The sequence below is a fragment of the Penicillium verhagenii genome, assembly GCF_028828195.1.
Source record: "Penicillium verhagenii strain IBT 33310 chromosome Unknown utg000005l_segment0_segment0, whole genome shotgun sequence".
Taxonomy (NCBI): Eukaryota; Fungi; Ascomycota; class Eurotiomycetes; order Eurotiales; family Aspergillaceae; genus Penicillium; species Penicillium verhagenii.
The window spans coordinates 787098-802608 of record NW_026643169.1 but is presented as its reverse complement, the minus strand read 5'-3'; the positions used below and the strand labels follow the sequence as shown (position 1 = coordinate 802608).

The following is a 15511-nucleotide window of genomic DNA, read 5'->3' as shown; positions in this document are numbered from 1 at the left end:
TTACCCTCGGCAATCGGCTTTCCTCCTCATGATGCCCTGAGACCGTCGACGTTGGCTTTTTTTCTCTAGAGAAGAATGCGGAGTTGTGGCCGATCTGCACCTGGGATGATGCCGATGGTCCTTCTACCATGTCCTCCGTCCACGATAACGCCTCTTCACCCGGGAGCGGCGATGGGGTGAGCAAGCGCAAACAGGGTAAGGACCTCGTGACCCCTTGATTAGCCTGCAGGACACCACCCAATGCACTCAAACCCTCTCTCCTGGGTTTTTCAGCTGCTTTATTGTTTCGAAATTGGGCCTCGGGTATTGAACTAGACCATGAATTCGCTGACCTGTGACTCAAAATGCATTTAGGGTCGGCGGCGTGTGTCCACTGTCACCGGCGCAAAGTCCGTTGTGATGCTCGAGTCGTCGGAACCCCCTGTACCAACTGTCGCACCTCTGGCAAGTCCGACTGCCGCATCCACGAGAAGAAAAAGCGTCTTGCTGTGCGCTCGATTCTCGATCCCGTTCCGATCCGATCTCGGCCTCTACCGACGTCTGATCATGCCGCCAATCCTACAAATCCAGCCTGCACACCGCTGCCGCCAAGCTTTCCAACTGCATTTGGGAGTGGCTCCGCGCTTGCAGGTAATTCTCCGCAGCAAACCTTCTTATCCAATGCCGCAGAGCCATTTCGTCAAGGCCCGGATCTGTCACACGCCCAGGAGGCGCACACAGAGATGGAGCAACGCCTTGTGAAACTGATCGACGAGGAAGATTCCGGTCGAAGAGAAATCCAGCGAGGCGTGCGCGCTTTCTACGTCGGCCATGAACATTCTAATATGTCATTTCTCATTCGGCAACAAAGAGACCAGGATGACGATGTATACCATTTTGCCAGCAATGAAATTCCTCGGCGACAGATGAAGACTGGGCATGATCAGCTCCTTATGGATGCCCTAACACTCCCGGAACCTGCTCTAGCGGATGAGTTGGTGCAATCATATTTCAACTTCGTCAATCCGGGGTATCCAATCGTCGATGAGGACCTGTTCATGACACAGTACCGAAATCGAGACCCTGCAGACCCTCCTCCAATTCTGCTACTCCAAGCTATTTTGTTAGTTGGAGCCCATGTCACCCGCGCAAAGGCAGAGCGTGATACATTGAAGGAGATCTTTTTTCGCCGCACGAAATATCTCTTTGATAATCGCATTGAGCGAAATCGAGATATTTTGGTTCAAACGGCGCTGCTATTAACTTGGCATTCTGATAGTGCTGATGATGATGTCGCTGCAGATGCCCATTTCTGGGTCGGTGTAGCTGCTCGGATTGCCACTGGCCTGGGAATGCACCGTAATCCGGTCTCAAGTCGATTTGTGACTCGCGACAGGCGAATGTGGAGACGAGTCTGGTATATCCTAGTACAGTTCGATGTGATGGTTTCTCTTTCTTATGGTCGGCCGCAGGCTATAAACTTGGATGATTCTGATGTGTCGCCTTTGACTCCTGCCGACTTTGAAAACTGTGGACCTCGTGTACAAGCCGACTTTGTCATACATTTTACAGCGCTTTGCACTATGATTTCATATCTTATACGGGATCGGTTCGGTCTCCGGGCTAGCGATGAGCGACGAAAGGCCGTTTTGCAAGAGGCAGACGAATCATTGGCGAATTGGTCCTTGAAGCTGCCTGACAATCTGCGTCTCCGAGCGTCTGATATGGACCCTTGGTCAGCTATGTTGCATCTTACCTATAACAATTTCCTCATTCTCCTTCACCGGCCACATCCAAGAGCATCGGCGTATTCCGACGACTATGGGCCCCACGACGCAGAAATCTGTAGCGCCGCCGCTGGAGTCATTGCTTCCATCTTCGAGGAGCTCCGACTTAACGATCGATTGAAATTCCTTTGGTACACTGGTGTCCACACTTTGTTCACAGCCATGATTCAAGTCCGTGTGGAACTTCGGTTCTCCAATCCAGTCCTGGCAATCAATGCATTGCGCCGCTTCGACTCCGCATCTTATTCGTTGCGTGAATTGGCTCAGTACTGGGTTCATGCAGGCACAATTCTGCGGCTCTTTGAAGATTCTAAGCGGCTCCAGGAAGATTTGCGCATGGCCACCACCGACCGATCCAAGTCGTTCAACGCTGTTCCACCTAGTATCAACAAGATCCCCATCACTGTATCTGAGGCTGCAGCAGCCATGCAAACTGTGCATACCCCACGGCCCCTCTCCTTTGGTGTGCCGACACCAGAGTCCTCCCACACCCCGATGCAAGGTACACTGTCACCACAACCAATTCCCAATTACGATAATTGGATCACCGCTCCTCTTCGACTTAATGTTGGCCCTCTGGACAGAAGTGATACCTATCCGGCCAACATGCAGGTAGACCAAATGGATCAAACCCGCGATTACCCAGACTGGAGACAATTGTTCTCTTTTACCGACTCTGATCTCGCAATGCCCATGGCCGGCGAGGGACTTCTTGAATTAGAAGATGAATGGAGGCAGATCTACTGGCAGGATACACCCATGGCAGATCTCATCCAGGATGGCAGTTGGCTTCCTGGATAGTATCCCGCGCTTCCTGTGATATCTACAAGACTCTGCCACTATAGAAGAATCTCGATACGCCCAGCTTCATCGTTCCCCCGCCATGACCTTCACCGAGCCTTCTAAGAGCTCTCATCCTCCTCCTCCCCCTATCTACCTTCCCTCCCACTTTTCCTCAGCCCTCCCACCACAACTCCGTGACCTGATGACGAGATGAGATACGCAAGGCACGAGTGAGCGCAAACATTCGCAAAAGCTTCAGCACGATACCATGTCGTAAATGATTACGTACATCTTTTTTTTCGATAGATTTATACACAATTTTTTCAAATGTCACTTAATTGGAAGAACTTATCACTGCCCACACCCACACCCATGTGTTCTGTTTACATTTCATTTCTAATAGGTTCAAGAAGATTGCCAAGCTGGTATATAGGGACGACCTTGTGAATCATATGATATACATCAAATTGACTGATATATACTAGTAGGTAATATGTACATAATTCTCTAACCATGTCCAAAATTCATAAGACGAAACGTACATCTCAGCCAAATACAAATCGCTTCCAATTATCCGCGAGTTGCTTTACACCCTCCCGCAACTCCCAACCTCGAATTTGACAAATCTGCCGCGCCACCTGCTCCAATAAATCATCCATCTGCGGGCCAGCAGTATGAAGATCACTCTCAACCAAGATCCGATCTTCCGGTACCATCTTAATAACATCAACAACCTTCCCAGCCCCGGGCCCAGAAAAATTAATCAAAAACGAGAACGAAAAGTATACATCAGACGGATTGGCCTTATTCAAGAACTGCCTCAACGGCTCCACGGGCCCAGAGTAAGAATGCATACAAATGCGCGGCGGAAACGGCAGCAACGTAGACGGAGCACCACTTCTTGAATCAGACAGATCCGGTCCATCGTCATCATCAGAAAGCGCCCCTTCCACATCCCTTCGCTTCGTTCTATCCCGCCGTGACATCCGCACCTTCTCATGCCCAGCCCACAATCCCTTCAGCGTATCGAAAACCGCCCCGTGCGCCTGGACACTATGCACAGAGACCGCCCGCTGCATCTCGCCCGCAAGCCGGAGCTGCGCTTCCAGGATCGTCTTCTGATGCTCCATTTTCACCTTGTACGGCGACAAGCGGCGGTTCTCGCGTGAACCGGGCGTAATCTTGTCATCGCGGGCGTCATGTTCTTGCCTTGTCCAGGCACCGGGTAAACGGAATGCTTTGTCCAGTCCTATTTCTCCGACGAGGGCATTGGGGAAGCGCTCCAGGCGCTCTTTTGTTTCGGTGATGAGCTCGGAAAGAGGTTTGGGATTGGGTAGGGATTTTAAGAAATCTGGGTCTGAGGTTGGTGATGGGGTTAGGACGGTGGTGTAGTGTGTGTTTGCGTTTGTGCTTTGTTGTGGAGAGATATCTTGCGTGGTGGGGTTTGTTGATGGGGCCGTGTCGTCTTGGATTTGGTGCGAGAACCACGGGTGCCATCCGAAACAGGGGATTATACGGTTTGAGGTGTCGTTGGTATTGGTAGAGTGGGTTATTTGTTGTACGAGGTCTTGGTCTTCTCCTCGTGTGGCCATGACGGTTAGTGAGTGGGCTTTCATGTGGGGGATGCTGGCGATGGAGGCCATTGTGTCGGTAGGGTGACAGTGGGCATCGTGAATGCCGATATCCCAAGGGAAATCATTGTCGGTGGACATGGTGTATGGGGAAGAAGATATAGAGAAGGTCTATATAGTACTTGAATAACGTTAATTCTAAAATCAAATCAGGATCGAGATGATGTAAGTGAAGTGGGGGTCACATGGGGATTTCTCCGCATTTTCCAAATTCAACATTGATGCGGAGGGAAAAAAGGGCATTGGTAGTTGGAAAGGAAGGTGACAGTAGAACTAGTACTAGTATCTCATGTACCAAGGAGGTGTGTACTATTCATCTCGAGTACTGAGTTTACAGTATCTACCCTTAGTATTGGACCTCGGTTATAGTACGTAGTAAACCAGTTGACGCATAGGAAAATAACCCCACTTTAATATGTCTCCAAGTTCCAAGTCGTAACTTGTGCAGATGTCTAGACTCTAACTTGTATATTCACATGCATTTATGGCTTGGAAACTTATAAAGCCAAAATATAACCTTCAAAGGAACTCATGATTCGTACATTCTGTCCCCGCATTTTCCCTCCGGGGAAACCTCTATACATGCCATGTCCAGCTCCCTCACATCCCTCCTGGCATTACCGCTCCTGTGTCTCATATCAATCCCCCTCATCTTCTCTGCATGGCTGACCCTCTCGGTCGCCCTATTTACCCTCCTCCTACGAGCATCCGTCGTCTACCTCGAAGTAGGCTACGCCCTAGTCATTAACTTCTTCACCCTCCCCACTTCAACCTCTACATCCTCATTCTTACCCTTTGCGCCCTCCGAACCACCAACCCCAGCAGCGGGTAATTCCCGCCGGAACTCAGCCTCGGCACAAGCACAAAGTCTCATTCAACCTCGCCGAACAAATACCACTCTCTCCTCCTGGACATTCAGTGCACCCCAGGATAATCGTAACCGTGATCATGACCGCGATCACGAGACCGACCGCTCAAGGCGCAAGAGCAAGAAAACGTACGCGCAGAGCATGATCCGAGCCCACGATCTGCCCACCGCGCCCTTGCCCGTGAATTTCACCGGCCTCCCCGTCAGCGGCGACAAGAGGCGCGACTTCGAAGGCGTGGGCGGCTGGCGCTCGTACCCGGATGCTTTATCTCGCGTCTCCAAGCCCCGCAGTACCCAGCAGGAAAAGCCGTTGAGCTCTTCTTCCTCGTCTACGCATAGCCTTGTCGCTGATGTCGGCGTGGGCGCCGGCGCCGGCGTAAATATCGACGCTGATATCGATGCCGACGAGCGTGCATGGCTATCTCTGAATCATCGCCTGGAATTGCCGTCCCGGGTCGTGTTGCTCGGAACCGGCTCGACGGCTCCCTCGAACGTCCCGAGCCCAGCACTCGCGCACGGGGAGGCCGCGGCCAATGTCTTCGTGCCTGCATTTCCGTCAGATGTCTACACCCAGCCGGGACGAGATCGTGATCAAAGTGCGCGTAGACATCATCATCGTTCGCATACAACGTCCACGCTGACAACGGCTGATCTGCGCACGGGCGGCGGTCTGGCTATATCGCTGTCGACGAGACCGGATCAATCTAGTCGGCCTGTTTCTCCTTCGTCTGTCCGACATGCGCCTTTCATGACTCCACAGCCGTATTCGGTTGTGCAGACTCGGTCGATGCGCCCGCTGACGACTAGTAATGAGCCACATACCACGGGCCACGGGCTGGGAGGTGGTGGGCTTAGTTCTGGGGGTTACTTTGCGCTGCCGCGGCCTGGTGGGTTGCCGGTGCCGTCGTTCTCGGCGGTGGTTAGTCCTAGCTCGAGTGGGCAAACGACGCCTGGGGCGGAGGATCATGGTTCTCCGTCGCAGTTGACGCGCTTTATTGCACATTATCCTACTGGTGTGAGACATCGGAGACGGAGTATCTCTGGTCCTCATGCGAGGCGCGTCTCTATTGGCGAACGGCTAGCGTGATGGTTTGAGCTGTGACGCTGGAACGAAGTATATACTTGCATGTAATGAATTTAGGATAACGAATGAGATCAAGGTACACAATTTGTATGTAAGAATTTCCTTTCAGGTCTATGTCTAGAGAGAAGATGTACAACACCGAGATAGGGAAAGAAGCCACTAAATTAACAAAAACCCCACGCCAAATCATAAACTCCAGATGTCCAGGCTTGAATCCTAGTGGGATCCAAGCTCACGCTCCAAGTCCTGGTATTTATTGAGCATCATTAACTGGAGCTTCACGGCAAACAAGCCTTGTTGTCAAAGATTGACACCAAAGGCTCACGAAGATGCCCTCTCCCGCTTATTAACATCTTCCATCTCGCCCAACACGACACGGTTAAACTCCTCCCATCCATCCAAGTACAGATGATGACCGGCCTTGTTAATGACAACGACCTTGGCGGATCCTTGGTCGTTCTTTCGCTCTTCTGGCGTGGCATTCGCCAGAACGCGACGCTTCTCTTCTTCTAGACGAGCCACAGCGGCGTGACCGCCCGATACATCCATCCAGTCGTGATCACCATACATCAAGACAACGGGAAGTCCATTCTCGCGTCGTGGGGCGGGAATTTCAGCGGGAGCACTTGAAGCAGGGACGGGGTGAGTGATCGGCGCATCAGCAGGGGTAGATGCTTTAGCTGCGGATTTGGAGAAGATAGAGCAAGAAGAAGAGTCGGCAGGGGGAATGGGTAGTGAGTTGCCAGAGCTAATCATTTGGCGGCCCACGCCCTGGATCCGGTGAATAAGAGGGCTGCGCGCGAATGCGCCTGGCGCTAAAATATATGCTAGGGCATACTCGCCGCTTCCCCGAAGACTGAAAATAGAGTAGGAATAGTCGTGCAGTGCCTTGGATTCTTCGGCGGGGAGATGCGAAAAGCGGCGAGAAGTCCAACCGGACACGATTCGTGGGCCGAAAGGACCTGTCCAGCGTACAATGCTGAATGGTGAGATGTTGGCTTCCCACAGGTAAGCAAACCACTTTGGCATGGTACGACGGGGTGGTTGGTTCGCGGACGTTGATTGCGTCTGAGGACGACTCGAAATAAAGCTGCCATCACTGGTCTTTGGCACAGACGCGGTAATGTCTCGTTGGTCCTGGGTGACTTCGTTCGGGAGTGTAGATTCCGAAGGCTCAGCTACGTCTGCTGTGACCGCGTAGGGGTCCTCGGGGATGCCCACAGGGGACGCGAGGATCAACTTATTGAGATGGCCCGGGTACTTGAGCGCGTATGCGACAGCCATATAACCACCCAAACTGTGGCCTAGCAATGTGAAGCGATCAATTTTGCGCTTAATACGCCATTCCTCGAGCGCGTCAACAAACCAGGCCTCAGCTTCGCGGATGGCCTCTTCGCGCTCCTTAGCCTTGATCTTGAAAGGTGGGCGCGTGCTCCGGCCCATGCCCAGCATGTCCAGCGCATGAAGCTGCCATCCCTTCAGCCGGCTGAGCGGTTCGAAATTCTTGTAGAAGAAGCCAAGACCGGCGCCATATCCGTGCAGCATTACCAGGTGCTGGTCAGCCTCTTCCCCAACCCTTTCTACCGAGAACTCGTTGAGAGCCCGGTCTTTCCCGCTAAGCTCCACCATGCTGGAGCTCCACCGGCGGGGCCCGTAGGGGTCATCTTTAGATTGTGTTGAAATCTCGCCCTGCTGGTTGTGGTCTGCTGATTGCAGGCTGGTCGAGGTGCTTCCATCGGGGAAGTCTGAGGTGTTACCAGTTTGGAGGTGGGTTGGGGGTTGGTGATGTAGATAAGGGAGGTAGGATAGGACCTTATGTTCGGCGGCGGCAGCAGGTAGACGAGCCCACTAGAAAATTGTCAATAAACCCGCTTTAAGGAATGCAATGCTTTGGAAGGAATGGTAGATTCACCCATTGGCTGAAGCCTTCCCGGTATCCCAATGGGAAGAAAGCTGGACTTGGGGCATTTGGTCCAGCAGCAGCACCAGCAGCATGTGGGGTACGCTCGCGACTCTGTGAAGACGAGAGACGACTACCATGGCCTTCCGTCTCTGACGATTTGAGGGATTCCGACGCCATTGTGGAGGACTTGCGACGCCCTAACGAGTACGTGGCAAAAAGTGGAGGGCGTGTAGTATAGAGCCTCTGGGTTAAGAGGAATCGAATCAAGTTGGCTGTACGAGTGCCAGGTCGACAGGTGATTTCCGTCGGGATTATTGGAGTCAGGGTGCGCATGGGCATAAGTTAAAGAGAAGTTACGAAATCAAGAAATGAAGGCGTAAAAGTAACTTTGGAACCGGAGACAAATCGTTCTTTCGCCGCTTAACCCCGACAAGGCAACAAAGTCACCTACGCAAGCAAAAGGAAAAGAGAAAAACCGGGTTTCGGGCCCGAGACAAAAAAAAATGGAGGAAACAAAGCTGGTTAATGCAAGATCAAAAATATGAAGTCTCTCAATCTATACATTTGTGGAGTATATACCAAGGAGGAAAGGCGGAAAGAGGGAAACAGGGCAATGATGTCGTGCGATCTGCACATTCCCAAGATTCCCTTTCCACCTCCCGCTTTCCTTCCCCCCAAAAAACCTTGAGATGACGACCGTATTGGGCCGCATCGGCCGTTGAATCTAGTGATTTCACAGAATCCTGTGGCATCATTTTGCAACATGACAACATCCTTGGATCAGCTGGTCAAGGGTGCTTCACTACCCGGAGCTCGCGCCCCAACACCAGAGCCATTGATGTCTACACACGCTTCGTCCCCGCCACGACCCTCAACCCCAGATCCACTAGCCTCCCTCCCTTCTTCGCCACCCCAGATCTATCTAAACCTCTTGATTCTTGAAGCATCGCTACGTGCACAATACCTGGCCTTGCGCGAACGTCGTCGCCAAAACACTTTCTTCCTGTTGCTTCTAGCGGCGTGGATCGCTTACTTCTCATATGCATTATTCCTTCGTCCACGAGAGGATGGCCGCGGACTTGGTGGCTCTGTATATTGGGTAGTGGAAATGGGAGAAAAGGTAGCACTCCTTGGTGGGGTGGTGACGGCTTTGCTAGTATGGGGAACGGGGCAATGGGAACGTGGAATTCGCTGGCCACGGCGATGGCTCGCTGTCGCCAACCGCGGTCTACGCAATATGAACACGAAGATTATCGTGATACGGGGGCCTTGGTGGCAAGAGCTACTCTCCTATATCTCATTCCTGTTTCCTTTTTCTGCGCCGTTCTTCCCCTCGCCCACTGGGAACTTCCATTTCGTTGAACGTCACCCCTCCGAAAAGCGCGGTAGTCGGCAGCACTACCAGCAGTATTACAACGGCGGTGACAGCGAGTCTGGCTTGGTGGAGGAAGACCTTAGCTCTGGTGGTGACTATATTCGTCTTTTGCTGTTGCCTAAATCCTTCTCCCCAGAGTTCCGTGAGAATTGGGACGACTACCGCACCGATTTCTGGGATAAAGAAAATGAGCGCCGAACTCAGCTGCGTCATAAGCTGCGCGAGAGGGAGCGCCAGCTTGCCCAGTCCGAGGGCGGATGGCTTTGGCGAATTGGTCTAGGCTGGCGAGCTTCCCAGCGCCGCCGTCTGGTCGCAGCCACTATACACCGATCTCTCGAGGCAGAAACCAAACCGCGACACCAGCATCAATCGTCCGTCTCTTCCCGACTCAACCAGGACCATCGCCCGACTTCTCGCCGCCCTGAATCAACCCATTCCCGTACCTCTTCTTGCAGCCCCACTCCCGATGATCGACCACCATCCCGCTCTGGGTCTGGTCGTCCCCGCCGCGGAAGCACCACTCCATCTATATCCGGCGCTGAACAAACTCCCCAGCAACGGAAGCGAAAGGGCTCCAAGACATCACGACGTGGTCCATCGCCTCTAACACAGGCACAGGCCCGAGAAGGTGTGCGGGTCCCGTCGTTCTCGTCCGACGATTCGGGGATCACGCCTATGGCTGAGGTCGATAAAGAGACTATACCCACTTCTGTACCTTAATTGAATCATGCTGTCTAGATTATGAGAAGCCGACTTTGATATTGTTTATAATACTTTGAATTTGCTACTTACCGTGTTCCCTTCGCTCTCGAGCACCAAGTCTTCGACATCCTAATGTCTCTGATGATTATTAGATACCGAGGTTTCTTTCTTGCTCAGTCTTTCCACCCGATATCCTTTGTGAAAAGAACTTTGGTTTTACTCCCCTTGCTTCATCAAATAAAGAATTCGAACAAAGTGAAAGGAAGAGGATCTTTGGCAACAAATCTTCCAAAGGCGTGGTCATTGGTCTAATGCACGATAACACTCTAGATATAGCAGTCAAAGATCAAAAACAAAGAACTTATCCTCCGACTTGAAACGCTCATGGATATGATATACCCTATGAGATTTCCTTGCGAACACAGGATGTCCTCCTACTTTGATCTTTACATACATGTATTCATCCAAACTACCGAGACCAGGCTCCAACCCTTACTCACAAGATTCCTCATCATGTCTAACATTGACTGGGTCCAATTAGCCCAATATCCATTTTTCGACAATCGCAAGTCCCCATCCGCCACCCAGTGCGATGACATCGCTGAGTCAATAACCGGCGCCACAAAGATCGTCCCGGTTGACAGTCTGAGCAAGATGTCCTATTCCGTCATCTGCAACAACTGTTCCTCCCTACCATTGACTCGGATCGTGGTCTTTCGAGAAGAGAACTCCAGAGCCACCCCTCTTGACAATATAGTGGACCTTGCAGAAAAGACCTTTGGTCCCCTGGCACCTAAACCAACATATTACAAGAATTTGGATGGTGCAGATCCACCACTTAGTATCTTCACAATGCCATGTCAGCCCGGTATATCACTTCTCAGTACCCTACGCTGCCAGTCCGAGCTATCACGGCAACAAAGGACAAAACAGGCCTGTTTCATCCGAGATCTTGCACGGTACGCTAGACTCAGTCTCATTCATATCATTTGGACAGAACGCTTCATTGGAATGGCTTGTGGGTTGCTAACTAGACCGACTGACTTTCTAGCTACTTTGCTCTCGCCTGGTCAAACAAACAACCCATGAATCCCCCCGAACTGCTCTATATCCGTCAAGCAGGCATCCGCCATCAACTCCGGCAGTTCAAACAGCAAGCACCCTCGATCCTCCCCGCACACAAGATCGATGAACTCATCCAGATTCTGCCCACCCTCTTCAGCACCGACTACCCCTCCGTCCTAACAAACGGCAACCTTTCTCTAACAAATATCCGTGTCGACGAAGCAACCTACGGAATAACAAATATCGTCGACTGGTCCCTAGCGAAGGTCCTCCCGTTCGGGATGGACTTGGATATTCTCTTCCTTGTGACGGGGTATATGGGGCTGAGGAGGTGGAGAGATTACAAGTGCAAGCAATTTATGCTGGATTGCTTCTGGGATGAGTTCTGGGCGAGTGTGGATCCTCGTGGGGACCGGGAGAGTGGGAGGGTTCTTGCGGAAAAAGCAGCGAGGGTTGGGGCGCTGTTGCGATATGGGTTTACGAGACGGGAGGACGGGGCTTCGGACAGTGTGGTTTCGGTCTCTGAGCGAGATGTTGGGATGTTGAGGGCGTGGTTTGGAGTTGTTGCATAAGTAGTACTATACACCAGTATGTACATGACACTCAAACAGGCTTGCTTCCACCTGCAGTACATATTACAAGATTGAATCGATATACGAAGGAGAGGATCAAGGATGTGCTTGTACTAAACATTGAAATGCATATATTCTTCAATAAAGTGACTTGTGAACCCCTAAGTCTGTCGACTCCAATACTCCATACAGAAAGAACTATGATATCACCCCAATGCAACGACTAGAAAACATGCTCGTAAAAGGGTCACATAGCCCATTGATATATCCATCAAAGGCTCTAAATTCGGTAAACTCTGTCATCGTCCTCGAGGTACCTATCAAAGAATGTCAGTTGGCAGTTTTGGTATATATCAGTAGAATAAAAAACTCACATCAGCAGGTTATCCTCGTTCATCTTCGTTAGCGCCTGGATAGCTTCGGGTCGTGAGAAAACATGCGCAGTGCCGTAGTTAGGCGATGCGCTAATGGCTGCGTTGACTTCCTTGATCATCTCACCAAGGTCGCAATCTTCTGCGTCGGCGAAGACACGAGAGCCATTGATAGAGCCCAGGATCTGGCGGAAGACTCCGTAGCGCGCAGGTGTGATGGGGTGGGCTGAGGAGGTAGACTGGGAGTTGTCGGTCTGCGACTCCACGAGCTGTGAGGCGGGTTGAGACGATGCCATAGACATCTGCGACTCGGTCTGTTGGGTGGTGCGCGTGCGAGTGGCACGAGGACTAGCCGTTTGCGGGGTCTGGTCCTCGTCCATGCCTGCAGTGCTAGCTTCGCCACGAGACCGGGTAGTAGTTCGGCCAGTGGATGTCTGGGCACGAGAAGGCGTCTCATCATCGTCATCATCAGAGTCGCTGTCTTCGTCGGAATTTTCATCAAAGGTTTGCACCTTGCGGCGCTTACGGCGACCATCATCCTGCAACTCCTTGAACATGGCAAAGCGGAGGATAGCCTCGGCATGCTTAGCATCCTTCTCGTCGACTCTGTTCGACAGACGGGCCTTGGCGTGGGCGGTCGACAGTCGAATCAAAGTCTCAAGAGTACGGGGGGTGATGGGTGATGTACGGCGCTGGTTGTTGGAGAGATCGTCGTTTCGGAGGGCAGAGTATACGGCGATGATGTGATCGGCAGCGCCCTTGGACAGGACAGGCTTGACTCGAGATTTGGCGTACTGAATATACTTCTTGATGAAGGGAATGCTGACAATTTCCACATTCTTGTTGCGGCTGCGGCCAGTTGGGACCATGCCGCCGTGAAGCATGACATTGAACTTCTCGTAAACCTCTGTGGGCTGATTGGCATCTTGGCGATCTTCAATCCCAACACCCAAAGTCTGGTGTTGCTGCTCGCGAACAGGAGCACCTTCTTCAGTTCCAGGCTGGCGATATCTGTGCATGCGGAGAACGTGCTCTGAAATAGTGCGGTCCTTGGAATCTTCAATGTCATCTGTCACAATGAACAGCAAATCGAAACGAGAAAGAAGAGAGTCGGGCAAGGCAATGTTCTTGTGAGGGTCCTTGTGGACGTCATACTGGCCATAGACCGGGTTGGCAGCAGCCAGAACACTGCATCGAGCGTTCAGACTTGTGTGAATACCGGCCTTGGCGATGGTGACGGTCTGCTGCTCCATAACTTCGTGAATAGCCACGCGGTCGACATCGCTCATCTTGTCAAACTCATCGATACAAACCACACCACGATCACCCAGAACCATGGCACCAGCCTCCAGTCGGCGCTCTCCAGTCTCCTTGTCAGAGGTGACGGCTGCAGTCAAACCGACACCGGATGAACCACGACCAGTCGTGGCGATAGCCAACGGAGCAGTATTGAGCACAAAGCGAAGGAGCTGAGACTTGGCTGTGGAGGGATCACCAACCATAAGAATATTGATGTCACCACGCAAGTGAGTTCCATTTTCCAAGTTCTTTTCCATACCACCAAGCAGCATGAGCAAAATAGCTTTCTTGATGTAATCGTGTCCATGAATACTAGGTGCCAGAGACTTCGCTAGCAACTCAAAGACATTCTTCTTCTTAGCAATCTTGTTGATGTTGCGAATGTCGGTGTCGGTGATGGTAGCCTGGGCGATACCTCCACCTGACTTGGATGAAAGCTGAATGATATTGTTTGCCATCACAATGGTACGGAATGTTGAAGAGCCGGAGCTAGCATTGCGGTTTCCAAGAGACCGGTAAGTTCCCACTAGCTGGATTCTGTCTCCTGGCTTGGCCTTGTCGACTAGGTCATCATCCAGAATAACGTCAACACTGCGGGGAAGCTGTCCTGCCGGAGCCCGCTCAGGCATTTCTTGGATCGAGATCGACTGGTGATCCATGTAGGTCGAATAACCGTATTCTGTGATAAGCTAGAAAAAAAGAAAAAAGTGTTAGACCGAGTATACTGTGTGTTTGGACATGAGAAATGCACTCACAGGGTTCTTGTCTTCGTCCTCTTGGGGGTAGACATTCAAGCTCGTGGCACCGCTAGCGGTCATAGTCTGATCCCGATACTTTCTAGCCAGGAAACGATCCTTCTTCTCGCTGTAGTGAACACTCTGAATAACCTTGGGTCGGACCAAGGAGCATTTCGTCACAATTCCTTCTAGGGACACCATGCGGTTCAAGTGCCCAGATCCCAGTGTGCGCGGGTTGCAGGAAAATTCTCCGAACGCACCAACGTATGCGCAGTAGTAGTTCTATTAGAATTTTAGATTAGAATAAAGATTCTATGCTGGTAACGCAAACACGTACCACTTCGTCTGAAGTTTCCCTGGCGGGTCTGCCGGGCAAAGTCTTCACAACTTCTTTCAAGGCCCGGTCAAAAGCCTCTGAATATTCAAAAGGGGAGGTGAGGAGCCTATCGAAAAAAGGTATGTTAGTCAAATATCTTTATTATGTTGCGCGAGGTCGTTAGTCGTACCCATCAGCCAGCTCCCGGTTGTGCGCTCGAAGCTCGTCAATGCTAACCTGCAGGACTCATCAGTATCATATCGCTCCATTCCAGGGAGAAAACCAACATACTGTCAGACGGCGTATTCCTCGATTCAGCATCACCACAATATCCGCTCGGTAGCTGATTAAGACGGTTAGAACTGTCGGAATGCATTCTGATCTCGATTTACGAACCTGCGCGCCCGTGCATCGCCTAAAGAAAAAAAACACATGGTAAGTTTCAACGTCCAGACAGATCGGGTTTTTTTATTGGCACTTACTGGGATCGAGAAACTCAATGGCAGCACGCACGCGATCCTGCGCAGCCTCATCTCGTAGTTGAACGCCTTCCATGGTGTCAGGGGGTATCTGGTATGGTTGTTGGAAGCACCCGAGTCGAGGAGGTTGGAAGGGAAAGACGGGATGTGCGTGGGATCCCGATCGGGTAAAATTGAAACGCGTGAACAACACTGGCACGCGTTCGCGTTTGCTTATGTCATCGACGCGGGGCTGTCTCGCCAGTTGGATGTTTTCACTAGCAGGAATAGTTGTTGATTAGTATAGTTAAATGTTTCGTCAAGTCTGTGATGCAAATATTGGTGTGTTTATCAAATCAATACATGTATGACAAAGAAAATCTAACATGGAAGAATGTACAATTGTCAGTAGATAGTATTTATTTGATATGCAGAAATGGGCTGTTATACATTGGATCTAATAATCTATACAGATGCTTTACTATACAGGAACAGGCTCAAAAGTGAGAAATATATGTACATGTGCATGAGAGAAGGAACCGCCAGTGGTCCTTTTCGAGTTTTCAGACCGCTCAAAAGGA

General features: G+C 51.3%; 7 protein-coding genes across 7 annotated transcripts; 4 read left to right on the top strand and 3 right to left on the bottom strand.

The window, feature by feature from the left end:
• Nucleotides 1-128: 128 nt before the first annotated feature.
• Nucleotides 129-2567, top strand: N7466_003876 (Zn(II)2Cys6 transcription factor; the record flags this gene model as incomplete). The annotated part of the gene is made up of 2 exons (XM_057163273.1): nucleotides 129-195; nucleotides 355-2567. The coding sequence occupies 2 exons, from the start codon at nucleotides 129-131 to the stop codon at nucleotides 2565-2567; spliced, it is 2280 nt and encodes a 759-aa protein (XP_057021954.1).
• A 527-nt stretch (nucleotides 2568-3094) lies between these two features.
• Nucleotides 3095-4261, bottom strand: N7466_003875 (TatD family hydrolase; the record flags this gene model as incomplete). Its single annotated transcript, XM_057163272.1, has 1 exon — nucleotides 3095-4261. The coding sequence occupies one exon, from the start codon at nucleotides 4259-4261 to the stop codon at nucleotides 3095-3097; it is 1167 nt and encodes a 388-aa protein (XP_057021953.1).
• A 506-nt stretch (nucleotides 4262-4767) lies between these two features.
• On the top strand, nucleotides 4768-6135 carry N7466_003874 (uncharacterized protein; the record flags this gene model as incomplete). Its single annotated transcript, XM_057163271.1, has 1 exon — nucleotides 4768-6135. One exon carries the CDS (start codon nucleotides 4768-4770, stop codon nucleotides 6133-6135), a length of 1368 nt encoding a protein of 455 aa, XP_057021952.1.
• A 318-nt stretch (nucleotides 6136-6453) lies between these two features.
• On the bottom strand, nucleotides 6454-8368 carry N7466_003873 (putative alpha/beta hydrolase; the record flags this gene model as incomplete). The annotated part of the gene is made up of 2 exons (XM_057163270.1): nucleotides 6454-7980; nucleotides 8045-8368. 2 exons carry the CDS (start codon nucleotides 8366-8368, stop codon nucleotides 6454-6456), a joined length of 1851 nt encoding a protein of 616 aa, XP_057021951.1.
• Nucleotides 8369-8798: 430 nt separating this feature from the next.
• On the top strand, nucleotides 8799-10130 carry N7466_003872 (Spo7-like protein; the record flags this gene model as incomplete). The annotated part of the gene is made up of 1 exon (XM_057163269.1): nucleotides 8799-10130. The coding sequence occupies one exon, from the start codon at nucleotides 8799-8801 to the stop codon at nucleotides 10128-10130; it is 1332 nt and encodes a 443-aa protein (XP_057021950.1).
• Nucleotides 10131-10625: 495 nt separating this feature from the next.
• On the top strand, nucleotides 10626-11749 carry N7466_003871 (uncharacterized protein; the record flags this gene model as incomplete). The annotated part of the gene is made up of 2 exons (XM_057163268.1): nucleotides 10626-11071; nucleotides 11164-11749. The coding sequence occupies 2 exons, from the start codon at nucleotides 10626-10628 to the stop codon at nucleotides 11747-11749; spliced, it is 1032 nt and encodes a 343-aa protein (XP_057021949.1).
• A 280-nt stretch (nucleotides 11750-12029) lies between these two features.
• N7466_003870 (MCM DNA helicase complex subunit MCM3) lies at nucleotides 12030-15027 on the bottom strand (the record flags this gene model as incomplete). The annotated part of the gene is made up of 8 exons (XM_057163267.1): nucleotides 12030-12066; nucleotides 12124-14108; nucleotides 14175-14438; nucleotides 14494-14599; nucleotides 14663-14709; nucleotides 14764-14815; nucleotides 14869-14887; nucleotides 14955-15027. 8 exons carry the CDS (start codon nucleotides 15025-15027, stop codon nucleotides 12030-12032), a joined length of 2583 nt encoding a protein of 860 aa, XP_057021948.1.
• Nucleotides 15028-15511: the final 484 nt, after the last annotated feature.